A 15,314-nucleotide genomic window follows, 5' to 3' on the forward strand; every position below is an offset into this window, starting at 1 on the left:
TATCTGCGGAGTCCGCGGCTGTGACCGCCAACCGCGCATCTCTAATACAGGCACAAAATTTACATAGTTCACCTTTAAAGCTCACGTAACACACGCTGTTTCTGCATTTCTGATGTTAATCTGGAGTACCTATAGAGTAGTATGACATCCTTTATATCTCCGAAGAGTCTTTAGTTTAATCAGATTTATAAAAGAAAGATTAGCTTTACCGAATCTTTCCGATAACGTACAAAAAATTTAAGAAGGAGGAGTTACTACCGCGGGAGGAGCGAGTATGAGTCATGCAACACTATACAACACTGTTTTAACTTATGATTCACTACATGTTCGTGTCATTTATATAATATGCACGCGCATATTTACAGCATAAGACAGAAGTCTTTCTTACCGAATGCAACTTATTACCCGGTTGGGAAAATCCAGCGCATCAAACACACACGCAAAACTACGCTGCTACCCCGGATAATAAACTATATCCATTGTTTTCATAAGGCTGACTTTCTTCTCCTTACATCCAAAAACAGACTTCTTCATTCGTGCCATTGTTGAGTTTGAAATTAAACAAAGCTGTCGCGTGATTTGAATGTTTGTAAGTTCTAGCGTCTCCCGCTGATTGACGAGTGGGCGGGGTTTTCCGGGGGAAGTGCCCATATAAAGAAGTGATACGTATAGAAAACTCCTGAAATGTCAGCTGGACCTGTAATGGAAAAAACTTTCCGAAACTTGCACGAACCCTGGCGAAGTGCATTCGGCACAGAAATACTCTGTAACACGTCTAACTGCTGTTTTGACACTTTGCCTATGTTTAGCATAAATAAAGAATCCTGTTGTCAAAGATGATGCTCTTAAATCAAACGTCAGTTTAATGTTTCATCTTTTTTGGTCAAACTTAAAAGTAAATATTCCTAAAGCACGACTATGTTGACTTTTGTAGGTAAAGTCTCTCGGTCTCCCTCAGCTTTCAGTCCACAGCAGAACATCAGTCGGACATCAGATCAGAAACAAAGTGAAGATGGATACACTCCACTGAAGTTTGGTCAGTCTTTATTCATTATGATCACATGCATTTATAGGCACTATTTAACTTTATTTTACATTAAATATAAAAATGTTAAACAAAATACAACCAAACAGAACATATAAAAAATAAATCAAAATATGTATCTTTAGTATTTAAATATGTGAAATTAAAAACAAACAAAAAACTAATAAACTGGAACAGGAAGTGCTTCTAAACCAGTATTGTGTACAAAATCATGAAACAGTCTATAAAATAAATTGTTTTTTTTTTATAATAATAATTACTGTATAATTTGTTCCATTTATATTTACATTTTCTGCAGCACTCAGAGCACTTTATATAAAGGGGGATTCTTCATAACCACCACCAATGTGCAGCATTCACTTGTTTGTAAAGACAATGGCAAATGGCAGTGTCATGTTAAAGTGTTTTGGAAGACCTGTTTAAAACAATCACTATTTTTCTTGATCCTGTTTGGTGTTGCTATATTTACATACAGGCACAGAATTTACATACTTCACCTTAAATACAGCATAATATTAAGCAAAAAGTTCTGTAATGTAAATAAAGAATTCTGTTGTCAAAGTCTTATGCTCTTAAATCAAACGTCAGTTTAATGTTTTATCTTTTTTGGTCAAACTTAAAAGTAAATATTCCTAAAGCACGACTGTGTTTGATTTCTGTAGGTAAAGTCTCTTGGTCTCCCTCAGCTGTCAGTCCACAGCAGAACATCAGTCGGACATCAGATCGGAAACAAAGTGAAGAAGGTTACACTCCACTGAAGTTTGGTCAGTCTTTATTCATTATGATCACATGTATTTATAGGCATATGAACTGTTTAACTTTATTTAACAGTCAATATAAACATGTTAAACAAAATACAACCAAACAGAACAAATAAAAAATAAATCAAAATGTTAAAGGAACAGTATGTAAGAAATTTATATCAATTAATCATAAAATGGCCCTGATATGTCACTAGACATTACGAAATCATTTTCATTTCAAATACTTATATCACTGACAACAGTGGTCTGGCCAGGATATTGTCATTTAAAAAGTGGAGTTGCAGCCCTCAACTGATTTTTATGTTGTCATTTTGTGTACTGGCCACCAGTTGTATGATTGCAGTACCAGTTTTAGCCACAAGTTTTGTGATTGCAATACCAGTTTGGCCACAATCCTACATACTGTTCCTTTAATGTATCTTTAGGATTTAAATATGTGAAATTAAAAACAAAAAAACAATAAACTGAAACAGGAAGTGCTTCTAAACCAGTGTTGTGTACAAATTCATGAAACAGTCTATAATATAAATTGCTGTTTTTAATAATAATAATTATAATTTTTTCCATTGATATTTACATTTTCTGCAGCACTCAAATCACTTTATAGAAAGGGGGATTTTTCATAACCACCACCAATGTGCAGCATTCACTTTGTTTGTAAAGACAATGGCAGTGTCATGTTGAAGTGTTTTGGAAGACTTGTTTAACAATCACAATTTTTTGGTGTTGCTATATTTACATACCGGCACAAAATGTACATACTTCACCTTTAATACAGCATAGTATTAAGCAAAAAGTTCTGTAATGTAAATAAAGAATCCTATTGTCAAAGGCTTGATTTAAGAGCATAAGTCTAAGTTTAATGTTTTATCTTTTTTTGGTCAAACGTAAATTAAATATTCCTAAAGCACGACTGTGTTGACTTTTGTAGGTAAAGTCTCTAAGTCTGCCAAAGCTGTCAGTTCACGGCAGAACATCAGCCTGACATCAGATCGGAAACAAAGTGAAGATGTTTACACTCCACTGAAGTTTGGTCAGTCTTTATTCATTATGATCACATGTATTTATAGGCATATGAACTATTTAACTTTATTTAACAGTCAATAAACAATATTTCTATAAATACTTTCTTCATAAGATATTAAAGGAACAGTATGTAGGATTGTGGCCCAATCTGGTTTTGCAATCACAAAACTTGTGGCCAAAACTGGTACTGCAATCACACAACTGGTGGTCAATACACAAAATGACAACATAAACATCAGTTGAGGGCTGCAACTCCACTTTTTAAATGACAATATCCTGGCCAGACCACTGTTGTCAGTGATATAAGTATTTGAAATGAAAATGATTTCTTAATGTCTAGTGACATATCAGGGCCATTTTATGATTAATTGATATAAATTTCTTACATACTGTTCCTTTAAGCTTTTATAGTTGAAACATGATGAAACATTTCATTATTTTATTCCTTCACTACAGTACATGCTGATATTTATGACTCATTGGTGCAACAGATGATAAAGACAAAAGCTCAGGTAACAAAGTTTTGTCATTTAATAATGTTTAACTTATGAAAGTACATGGTTTCTTAAGGGTCAAATGATTTTCCTTTTGCAGTGACTTCCCAAGTGCCCAACCCTGTATAACGAAATTACATAACTATAGTCACGTAAATTTGCTAGCCTCCAGCGCGACACTGACACGGTTTTCCACCTTTTTGCGTGAACATGTCACGCATTTCTGCTTACGTGTCACTGTTATGTATTTGTTACTCAACTGTTTTGTCCTATTTTCAAACCATTGACAGTTCGGTTTAGGGTTAAATTTGGTGTTTGCATTAGTATGTCACTTTGGGGCAGTTTCCCGGACAGGGATTAGACTAGTCCTAGACTAAAACATTTTTAAGAGCTGTCCAAACTGAAAACAACTTGTACTGACATATCTTAAAATACATCAGTGCCCTTTGTTTTGCCTCAAAATGCACACAGGTAATGTTTTTAGTAAGGCATGTTTGTTAAAACTAGTTATATTTCCAAATTAAACTAAGGCATAGTCCTGGATTAAGCTAATCCCTGTCCGGGAAACCGCCCCTTTAAGTGTTGGTTTATACCTTTCTTCATGATTTATTTTTTATATATTCTTATTTTTAAACCATTGTCGCCTGACATTAGGGTTAGAGTTGGGTTTGGGTAATGATGTCATTTTATGTAAATCTACACTGAAAAAAAAAATCCTTTCAATTTACGTAATTTTAATGTGTACATCGGTCCCACATGATCCGATTGTTTAAAACCAAAATAATTTTCTCAAATTAATTTTTATGTGTCAGACCAAAATATTTTAATTACTTTAAGTAGTCTAATAGAAATATGTTGACTCAAAGTGATATTTCTCTTTACTATAACACATTTATTTTGTAATGTTTAAGTAATTTAATTATGTAAGGGGACTAGATTTTCATCTGTAATTCCAACATGCTTTTTTAATGCTTATATTATGGGATTATGTAACTCTAAAGCAATTTCATTATGTCTCTGGCACCAGAATAATCACCCATAATTATCCAAATGTTATTTATTTTTTTAAATACAAAATACATTTGCAATGGCATAAAAAGCAAAGAGTTTTGTACAAATGTTTAGTGTTATTTAGGCAAACCACTGCTTTCAGATCATCAATTCATTTAAATCACTACACATTAATTCAATAACAGTCAATAACTATTACAACAATCAGCACATGCAGTACATACATAAAGGGGCAATTTCCCAAACAGGTTGTAGATTAATCCATGACTAGGCCCTAGTTATATTAGGATATTTTTACAAAAATAAAGTTTACAAACAAACCTACCTTACAAAAACAACACTGGAGTACATCTTTAGACAAAACAATGGCACTGATATATGGCATTGCAAAAGTCGGGGACTAGGAAAAGCCCCATCTGTGAAACTGACCCAAATGTTTAAAATAGTTACTATCACAGTAAATTTAGAAGTGCTAAAGCACAAACACTGCATTCCAAAGAGACATGCAAAACAGTAAGTACTATTATTTATAAAATGGATTTACAAACTGGAAAATATCAATCCTTCAGAAAGTCAGAGCTACAGCATTTGTATAAACTGATAATCAAAGATTCAACAAAAACAAAATACAACAACCATTTCCAAAATCGACTCTGAGCAGCAAACTGTTAATGTATTAATAAGAGAAAACACTTAAAACAGATAAAAAATTCAAAAATGAGCAGCACAGTCTTTCTGATCCTTTCACTGAAAGAAACTGTTCGTTAAAGTTACTCTCAATGCAGTTTGGATTTCCTCAAAAATAAAGTGGAGATCAGGTTTAAGGCATACATCAGCTCAAACACGATGTTGCAACACCTTCATGGCTTCCAGGACTATACAAAGATCCTCTTTTTCATCACAAGAAGCATGTTGTTTGAGAGCACAAATCCCAACATTGGTGTCTTCAAATGACCACACTGATGCTGACTTCATCCATGCCCTGTACAAAACAAACAAATGTAGTTAAAGAAACAGAAAAAAGGTTACTGTTACAATAAAAGTGTCATTGGAAATTAGTACAATGCAAACAAATATAAATGTAAGTATACATACCCATGTGCATTGCCACAGCATGTTACAATTGGTTACAAATACATGGGTTACAAAGCAAGGCAGCTGCACTGTCCGCTGCTCTGGGTGTGTGGGTGTGTGTGTGTTCACTAGGGATGCTCCGATCGATCGGCCGATAATGGCATTAAATGACTCGATCGGTGCTCGCTAAATCTGCCGATCTTATAAACCGATCTTTCTGTTTACTTTTGTCATCAAAAGGATCCTGAATGTGGCTGCAATTAAAAACATTTTTTTACGTAGCACGAGCATTTTTACAACCCTTTGCTCATGTGCGGCGTGCAGATTTGTATGTCTCTCTTTGCCTTTACAGAGATATGCGTATTTTCTATGAGGACGTGCTCCGGTCAACAGCGCGAGGCGTCTTCACATTCCCATCAAACAGCGCATACAACACATATCTATCACGGACAATTGCATCCTCATGCCAAAAGTTTCTTATTTGCATGCGTTTTAAAGTTTTGAGCGTTTAAACTTTTATTTTCCTCACAGCTGCTTGTCTGCGTTCAGCCGCCGCCCACACACAGCAGCCTGTCATCAGTGCACGTGAAGAGAGCGATCTCTCTTTCACGTCTTAAAGCTGCAGTCACCTATTCATCTCTCAATAAAATCACTCTCTGCTCTTGACTAAAGAACTTTTATACTTCATACGAATGCGTGTATATTTAATTAATACAGTAAAGTCTGTGAAGTGTTTTATTTTCAGTACTTTTAGGAGACATAAGCCTTTTTAAAGCCATATTAAATTTCTATATGCAGAATAAATGAAGAGTTTGGTTCCAAAACGCAATAAATCTATTTTGACAAATTTCGGTAAAAACGTGTTTTCTATACCAAGAAAGTGACAAGATGAAAACCACTATTTTCTGTTACAAACTTTCACATAGCATCTTTAGGTTATAAAAACATAAGAAATTCAAATCCATAACTTGATTTTCAAAGATTTATTATAAAAACTAATAATTTTTTCCACAAAATGCAATAAATCCATGACAGTTTTTTATTTCAAAATGCTATAAATCTATTAAATCAATGTATAAATGTGCATTCATCTTTACCATTTTATATTTATTTAGTTGACTAGTGGTATACAATGATTAAAAAATAAACATTAATGGCATTAACCAAAACACTTACTTTGTTATATTAAGAACACATTGCTGCGGTTATATTTGACGTCGTCTCTTTACATTTTCACAGCGATCAGCTGTAAAATGTTTTGGTCCCGCTCGATTTTCGTTGACTTTGAATAAAATAATGTAAAGTTTTCATAAGATCCTCTGGGGTCAATGTTTTAGCATGAGAAGCTTGATGCTGTCGGGAGAACAAGCAGCCGAGTGCCTCTCGTGGAAATTATTAGATGTTGATGGCTTACGTTTCTTTCCCGTCACAGAAAACCATCACAGGTTTAGCAATGCTATTAAAGTATTATTTTGTTTTGTTTGTTGATCACGAAGTACAAAGTAGATGAGGAAAATTAGGATTCCGTGTACTCAGCGCGCCGCCATGTTTGTTTACATTGCGTGAATGGTCCGCTGTAATATCAGGAATGGATTTATTGCGTTCTGTAAAAAAGGAGGAGTGGCGTTTGTCGCATTTTGGGAAAAAAGGGAGAAAAGATGACAGAATATCACGGCGGGTACTGGATTTTGCGTAAAATTAATTATTTACTTTTAACTACTGACCTGATATAATACTGATTTTGGCAGTAACTCATTTTTTTCAAAAATGGCGTTTATTGCGTTTTGGAACCAAACTCTTCAAATATTTGTTGTGCTAATTTATTTGAGTCACTATTAAAACAATAATATACCTAATTACTGCAAGTAATATAACAAAGGCAACATCCATGGTATTATTTTATCTAGAAAAAATGTAACAGTTACAGTCATCAAAGAGCTTGCATATCAGCTTTAAAAAAATCAGAATCGGTATCGGCCGATCACGAAGATTACAAATCGGTGATCGTATCGGCTGCAAAAATCCTGATCGGAGCATCCCTAGTGTTCACTACACTGGAATGAGTTAAATAAAGAGGCCACGTTTCGAGTGTGTGCTACCACACCTGACAATCACATCAAAAGTGAATTCTCTCATTTTCTCACTCTCATGTTGTTACAGACCTGTATAAATGTCTTTGTTCTGATAAACATGAAGGAAGATATTTATTTTGAGAAATGTTTGCAACCAAACTGTTCATGAGCCCCATTCACTTCAATAGTATTATTTTTCCCCACTATGGAAGTGAATGGGGCTTATGATTGGTTTGGTTACAAACATTCCTCAAAGTATCTTCCTTGGTGTTCATCAGAACGGGGACATTTATACAGGTTTGTGACAACATGATAGGGAGTAAGTGATGAGAATTTTTATTTTTGGGTGAACTACCCCTTTAAATCTTCCCAGGTGTTTTAATGACCCGTGTGCCAAAAGATGTTGTAACTAAAACATACTAAACGTTCTGTACTTCCAACAATGTTTACACATTTTTATGTCTATGAATCTATATTACTTACTTCTGTCATTTGATCATTAATTGTTTGAAGTCTTTTTGCTAGCTGTCATCCTTTCTGATAGAAGAGTTTCATCAGGTTTTTGGATTGGAGGTCCAGGTGACACGCAGGAACATTAGACAGTAGTGATTCTTTTAAATTCAGCATTTATCTGAAAACAAATTAACCAACCATTCAGTGGTGTAGTCTAGATTTTTGTAGTGAGTATACTGTGATTTTTCCCTCTCACCCTTATGCTCACTCGTCCCAGAGTGACACCCCATAAGCACCACCACACTTACAGATGCATACAGTATGGATCTTCATGTAATCGAGAGCATTCTGAAAGTGTACTCATAAACACATAAACTGAATGTGTTATCAACATGTCAGTTTATTATAAGAAAAAAAGACTTTAACAGTCAATGGGTTTACAGCTGGGGAAACTGGATGGATTTTTAGACTGGTTTAGTGTTAATCAACATCTAACTCAGGGCCAAAAGTTACTCAACTGTTAATTAAAATTAAATAAACTGTTTAATCTTCAATCCGTGGCTAACACATGCATTGAAGGAGAAAAAAATATCCACTCTTTCAATAGCTATTATCTGACAACTATTGATAACATTACCATGTGTAATTTAATGGTGTAAATGTTTTTAATTAATACACATTTAAGATGACCATGAATTAACTCTAATTTGCATAGTCATTGAAATAAAAGCTTATTTTATGCATATAATACAAGCAGTGTCTAAAAATGAAAATAGGCTTTTACTTAATTATTATTACAAGACCATCATGTAGCCTAACATTAGACACCCAAACCAAAGTGAAGAAAATTATCTTTAATTTGCAAGTCTGAACTGAACATCAACGCAGACATGATTTTCCTCGCAAAAGTTTAAGATCATATACATCTGGAACGTAGATATATAAATTAACACAGAGAAGGAAAGTTTACCACTATGAACCACAAGCAAACGTGCTGAAAGCTAAAACCATCAGGATATAATTACGGGCTTATTTTATTGCATTTGGAGCCTTACCTCCAGATAAACTAATAAACTGGACTGATGTTTTAAATGTTGTTTACTCACATGTGCGTTGTTAACTCTCCGGATTTTATATTGCAGCAGCTCGTTCACTTCACATGGTTTGTTTACAGTGTCGCGTGAGCAGCTACACTGCAGGTTCGACTTCATTTGGCGCTAAGCAGACCTCTTGGTGATGTCAAAGTACCGCGAGAGCGATTCAAAGCAGATTTCTCCATGTGATAACTGCAATCGCTCTCGCGGTACTTTGCTGTCACTCGCCTGTGGGTTCTTCTGGTGCCACACCAGTCTGCTCCCCAGTCACTTTGGCGCCGCTATGGTAATTTGATTTCATACGCGAATCGGATCGCGCAGTTCGGCAGGAATTCAAACACACCAAAATATAGCCTAATATATATGCAGTTCAACCCGCTAAAATAGCAAGTGTAGCATGCTACTGGTCAGTGCTTTACATCTGAATTATGACTAAAAGTTTGAAATGTCAGAAAACCATGCTGTTACGCATCCTCAAGCTATTTTTAGTGGGTATACGGAAATCCTTGACAATTTCTAGTGGGTATACGGCGTATACCTGCGTATCACGTAGACTACACCACTGCAACCATTGTATATTTGAGTACTGCGAGTAAAGGAATAATAATTGTATATTAGTTACAAAAATAAGATATAGCTCCTAACAGCAGTACAAAAGTGAAAGAAATGACTTACCAATGCTTTTGAGTGTGTAGCGCATGCAAGGATGATAGACCTATAAGAGGAAATATTCAGAGGTGAAATCAAACATAACCTCAAATGATTAAAGTCACACATACACAGAGCAATAATGAAATAAGTATTATATCTGTCATAGGACGCAATGTTGGACAAATGAGATCTTAAAACACGGTTCTCTTCTGAAAACGTCAGCTCAAGGTGTGGTCACTTCAAAGCGTTTTTTTTTTTTCAGTTAATATACCAGACGTCACGCGAGACATTTAAAAAAGCTTTTTCTAATAGAATCAAGTGTTGCTCGTGGCGTAGCGAAGTCATGAATAACTGACGCGGGTCTGTTCATCTGATTAAGCAGACCGTTTGTTTCATAAGCAATGTCATTATTAATTTAGTCAATTGATATCATCTGGTAAATTGCTTACATGGATAACGTTACTCTGGACAGAATAACTTTTGGTTAGCGTTTTATTTGTCCTGATACGTTTCCATAGAACAGCTGAGTAAAAAGTGCCTCAAAAGTCAACTTAAAGCTGACAGTTTTCAACTCGGATAAAACTACCAAACGTGAAATAACGTTAAACAGCTGACATTTTTAAAACGCTGTGTTTTTCTTTATGAGCTTGACTGACTGTTAACTTACTCCACCAACCTCCTCCAAACTAATTTACTACAAGTCATTGCAATGGCTACATATTGTAAACAAAATAGTCTATCTAGTGAAGATATATCACGTATGAAGCGAACATAAATAAATAATAGAACTTACTTTAATAACGTGGTGTCCGTCTGAGAGAGTTCTTCTGACTGACTGACTGCTGCTGAGTCTTCGTTTTGGCGCCCAAAACAAACGATCTTTATTCTTCTTTTATGGCAATCGATGTCCTTCTCATTGAGCTATACTGCCCCTGCTGCTCAGGAGGTGCCGTTTTGTGTGCAAACCCAATTTTATTGCTTTAAGTATTCAATTCAATCAATTTTAATCAATGTGAGAATAATGTGTTCATTTTACATTCAAACAAAACATTTTAATCCTAATCAATTAAATTATGTTTACACAAGGAATATAAATATTTTGTGTTGCATATACATGTTTATTTTATTTAAATTCAAAGACCCACTAAGTCCATTTTTTTCAGTGTAACCCTAAACCGAGGCGACAATGGTGAGAAAATAGGACAAAACAGTTAAAGGAATAGTCCACTCATTTTCAATATTAAACTATGTTATTACCTTAACTAAGAATTGTTGATACATCCCTCTATCATCTGTGTGCGTGCACGTAAGCGCTGGAGCGCGCTGCGACGCTTCGATAGCATTTAGCTTAGCCCCATTCATTCAATGGTACCAATCAGAGATAAAGTTAGAAGAGACCAAACACATCAACGTTTTTCCTATTTAAGACGAGTAGTTATACGAGCAAGTTTGGTGGTACAAAATTAAACGTAGCGCTTTTCTAAGCGGATTTAAAAGAGGAACTATATTTAATGGCGTAATAGCACTTTTGGGAGTACTTCGACTCGTCTGAAAAGTCCGCTCCCCTTCTCACTCTCATAATGGGAGAGGGAGGGTGTTACTGCGCCGAGTCGAAGTACTCCCATAAGTGCCATTACGCCATACAATATAGTTCCTCTTTTAAATCCGCTTAGAAAAGCGCTACGTTTTATTTTTGTACCACCAAACTTGCTCGTATAACTACTCGTCTTAAATAGGAAAACCTTGATGTGTTTGGTCACTTCTAACTTTATCTCTAAATGGTACCATTGAATGAATGGGGCTAAGCTAAATGCTATCGAAGTGTCGCAGCGCGCTCCAGCGCTTACGTGCACGCACACAGATGATAGAGGGATGTATCAACAATTCTTATTTAAGGTAATAACATATTTTAATATTGAAAATGAGTAGAATATTCCTTTAAGTAACAAATACGTGACACCTAAACAGAAATGCATGACATTCACGCAAAAAGGTGGAAAACCATGTCAGTGTCACGCTTAAGACTCACAAATTTACGTGACTATAGGTACATAATTTTGTGATACTCGGTTGGAGTGCCGGCTTGAGTAATGCCTATTCACATGTCAGCTTCAGTTTAGTAACAATAAGAAGAGTAAAACTAAATACTGAGAGGATAAAACTCTTAATCGTTTCTTCATTCTTCATTTTAGACAATGTAAGTGAATCAGAGAGGAGATAAAGGTGAGATCAACTAAAATAATAACTAAAATTGAAAACAGCATATGTGTCTAAAAATAAAATGAACTATTGAATGATTTAAACTCATTTTAGTTAATTGCATTTTTCAGATGTTGCTTCTGGATCTGTTGATGTGACTTAAAACACGAGAAAGAGGAGAAAAAGACGCCAATACATTAACTAATGCTTAATATTATTAATACAAACCTTCATGTGCTTCAGGGACAAATTTTGCAAGTCTTTGAATCTCTAATAGCAAACGATTTTGTCATTATCAGCAGTGTAATGATTTCAGACAGACTGTAACGTGAATGAAAATATAAGAGTTATGAGAGAGTTATCTTTTTATAATCTTTTTATATGTTAACTTGATGTTTAATTGTTTAACAGGTGATATTCATATGATAGTTAGTTAGTTACAGTCATAACATTTGTGCTCAGCTCATGTACTGAAGTGTCTGGATTGATTATTATCATTATGTCCTGATCTGAGAAGTTTAAAGATAACATGACTGTAAATATACTAAATATACCCAAATCCAAGGCACTCGAGTGAGAAAAATATTAAAAAGCCTTTAATACACTGGGCTACATACAAAATTAAAAGGTAGATCTACGCGTTTCGGCTTACGCCTTCATCAGGATACACATGCATTGATACACAGCGCTCTACTTAAATAGTAATCACGAGCAGGGGTTAAATTGGGATTTGTTATGTGGGGGGGCTCTGTGGGGAGGGTAGTTTAAGGGGTAACATGTTTAATACTGATGACAGCAAAGCCACTGGTGTGTTTTAATGACATTCTGGACCTCTGATAGGATTTGATAAGTTTCAACTTTAAATCTGTGCCAGAGATTGACCACAAATATTTTATAAAGAGTGTCTGAATTTTAAATTATGCAAATCTATGAGTTTGACACTCTATATCCATTTGTTGCACATGTCATTATGCACAATTGATCAAACTTTAAATGAAGTAAAAGGAATCAACCTCCTTGAATAATTCTATATGCATAAGATACCTGTAGGCTACCCAAAAAGATTAAATTAAAGAAAAGGTACAACACACAGTACTGTATCATCAACATGTCTAATAAATTAGCAATAGAGATTCCCTATGCTGGTCAGCAGCTAAAATGTAAGGTAAGGTTTGATTTGTGTAATCAAAATACATAAATGTATTAAACTAAGTTATACAATGAGTTATATGAAGTGTTATCCAGTTAACATACTGTAATTAGATGAGTGACATACATACTTTAGTCCTTAACACGTTTCTAGTCTTCTATTAAATTTCCTCGACGTGGGCACCATTATTACCTCTCTCTCTCTCTCTCTCTCTCTCTCTCTCTCTCTCTCTCTCTCTCTCACACTCTCTCTCTCACGCTCTCTCTCTCTTGTCTCTACAATGTCAAATGATCCTGTGTGAAAGCGCGTTCTTGAAGTTCCTGAGTTTTTTCGCTCGAGTTGCATAACTTGCGCGAAGACGCGTTTAAAAGGAAATTGCGCAGCCCAATTCGCGTCATTTGCATCGCTCCGTGCGAGGACGCGTCTGATTGCATCTTTGCATTGACTTTGTATGTAATCTACTCGCGCAAATCGTTAAACTTGCGTTGGTGAGTATGCCCCATAATGAATGGAAACACATTATTCCCTTCGCGTCAGTGCACACGCACCAGCGCAGCGGGTACACTGGCACGAGCAGAGCGAGACATTCAGCCTATGTGCCGGAGCTTAGCCCCGGACGGCCCCGGCCCAATTTAAACCCTGATCACGAGCAGCTGGATAATAGATGGGAGTGGCCATCATTCATTCAAATGCAGACAATCCAATCAATATATATCCACATTTCAAATCACACTCAAATGTAAATTAAGTAAATAAACAAGAAACTAAGTATATAAAAGAAAATACCAAAAGAGGAAAAAATCAATTTCATCATTTACAACACAACAGAGATGTAAATAAATAAACAAAACATTTTTTACAAAAAAGGCAAAAAGTCAATTTCTTCATTAACACCAGGAAACTCCATACTCTTAAGTGTATATATCCAAAACGTTTCTCTTTGTAGAAGCCGCTTTAATCTATTTCCCCCTCTTGTTGTACAGGGGATGGATTCAATGCCAATAACTTTTAAAGAAGACTCACAGGTATGACCCGCCTCAATATAATGTCTCGCCATGGGGTACAGCACGTTTTTTGTCCGGATCGCATACTTATGCTCTGCAACTCTTAACCGTAATTTCCTTTTTGTTTGACCGGTGTAGGAATGCCCACATTCACATTCTAATCTATATATTACATGAGAAGTATTACAATTGATGAAAGAACTAATAGAATACACTTTACCAGAATTCACATCTGTAAACGTATTAGTTTTCACCATATTGTCACAATGTCTGCACTTTCCACATTTAAAATTACCGGTTAACGAGGTAAGCCATGTTTTTTTCAACACTTTTATTAATAAAGTCACATATGATGTGGATTGTCTTTTTACAAATCAACGAAAACCCAGGCATTACAATCTTACAAGACAGGAATCCACAGAATTGAAGTGGCTATCGGATAATACAGAAATCATTGTGAAACCTGCCGACAAAGGTGGTGCTGTGGTTGTTTGGGGGACAGAACAATACATTCAAGAAGGACTCTGACAACTTACCAATCCTGAGTACTATTCAGCTCTTACAGTAAATCCCTTGGATCATATGATCGGTCAACTTAAAGATCTTTTATCTACAGCCAAGGATAATAATTGGATATCGCAAAAGGAATTTGATTTTTTATTTTGTAAAGAACCTCAGATTCCATCATTCTATATGCTACCCAAGATTCATAAGAATTTAAAGACTCCACCAGGTAGGCCCATAATAAGTGGGAATGCATCACTGACTGAACCAGCTTCACAGTATGTAGACTTTTTTATAAAACCATATGTATGTAAACTGCCTTCTTTCATCCAAGACAGTACTCATGTGCTAAATATGATCTGTGATTTAAAGAATGTAGGTGAATCATTATTGGTAACAATGGATGTTGAATCACTGTATACTAATATTTATCATTCTGAGGGTTTGGAGGCGACGCAACATTTTTTAAGTGATCAATCACCAGAGAATACGCCACCCACTTCTTTTATTTTACAATTGATGAAATGGATACTTGAGAATAATGTATTTCTATTTTTGAATATATTTTACAAGCAGGTTAAAGGTACAGCGATGGGCGCCTGTTTTGCACCCAATTATGCAAACTTATTTTTGGGTTTGTGGGAAGAGAAATATATTCTCTCAGCTAATAATCCTTTTCTTGATAAAGTGGTTTTGTGGGGCAGGTACATTGATGATGTTTTATTGATTTGGTCAGGTTCTGAGTCTGAATTGCATTTGTTTCACAAGTACAT

The 15,314-nt window shown here is 35.3% G+C and overlaps 1 protein-coding gene and 1 long non-coding RNA gene across 2 annotated transcripts in view; one reads left to right on the top strand and one right to left on the bottom strand.

The window, feature by feature from the left end:
* LOC129420999 (uncharacterized) overlaps positions 1-12,592 on the top strand; it is a 59,498-nt gene extending 46,906 nt beyond the window's left edge. Inside the window, exons 8-13 of the mRNA XM_073857905.1 lie at positions 935-1,036; positions 1,708-1,809; positions 2,741-2,842; positions 3,292-3,347; positions 11,877-11,907; positions 12,015-12,592. Coding sequence (XP_073714006.1) covers positions 935-1,036; positions 1,708-1,809; positions 2,741-2,842; positions 3,292-3,347; positions 11,877-11,885 — 371 coding nt within the window. The 3' untranslated portion in view covers positions 11,886-11,907; positions 12,015-12,592. The remainder of the gene's footprint in view (positions 1-934; positions 1,037-1,707; positions 1,810-2,740; positions 2,843-3,291; positions 3,348-11,876; positions 11,908-12,014) is intronic.
* On the bottom strand, positions 4,390-10,848 carry LOC129452467 (uncharacterized). Its single transcript, XR_012359334.1, has 4 exons — positions 10,478-10,848; positions 9,709-9,748; positions 7,970-8,117; positions 4,390-5,322 (listed from the first exon to the last, which is right to left on the bottom strand). It is a non-coding gene; the product is annotated as an uncharacterized lncRNA (long non-coding RNA).
* Positions 12,593-15,314: the final 2,722 nt, after the last annotated feature.

Source organism: Misgurnus anguillicaudatus, chromosome 19 (genome assembly GCF_027580225.2).
Source record: "Misgurnus anguillicaudatus chromosome 19, ASM2758022v2, whole genome shotgun sequence".
NCBI classification, from domain to species: domain Eukaryota; kingdom Metazoa; phylum Chordata; class Actinopteri; order Cypriniformes; family Cobitidae; genus Misgurnus; species Misgurnus anguillicaudatus.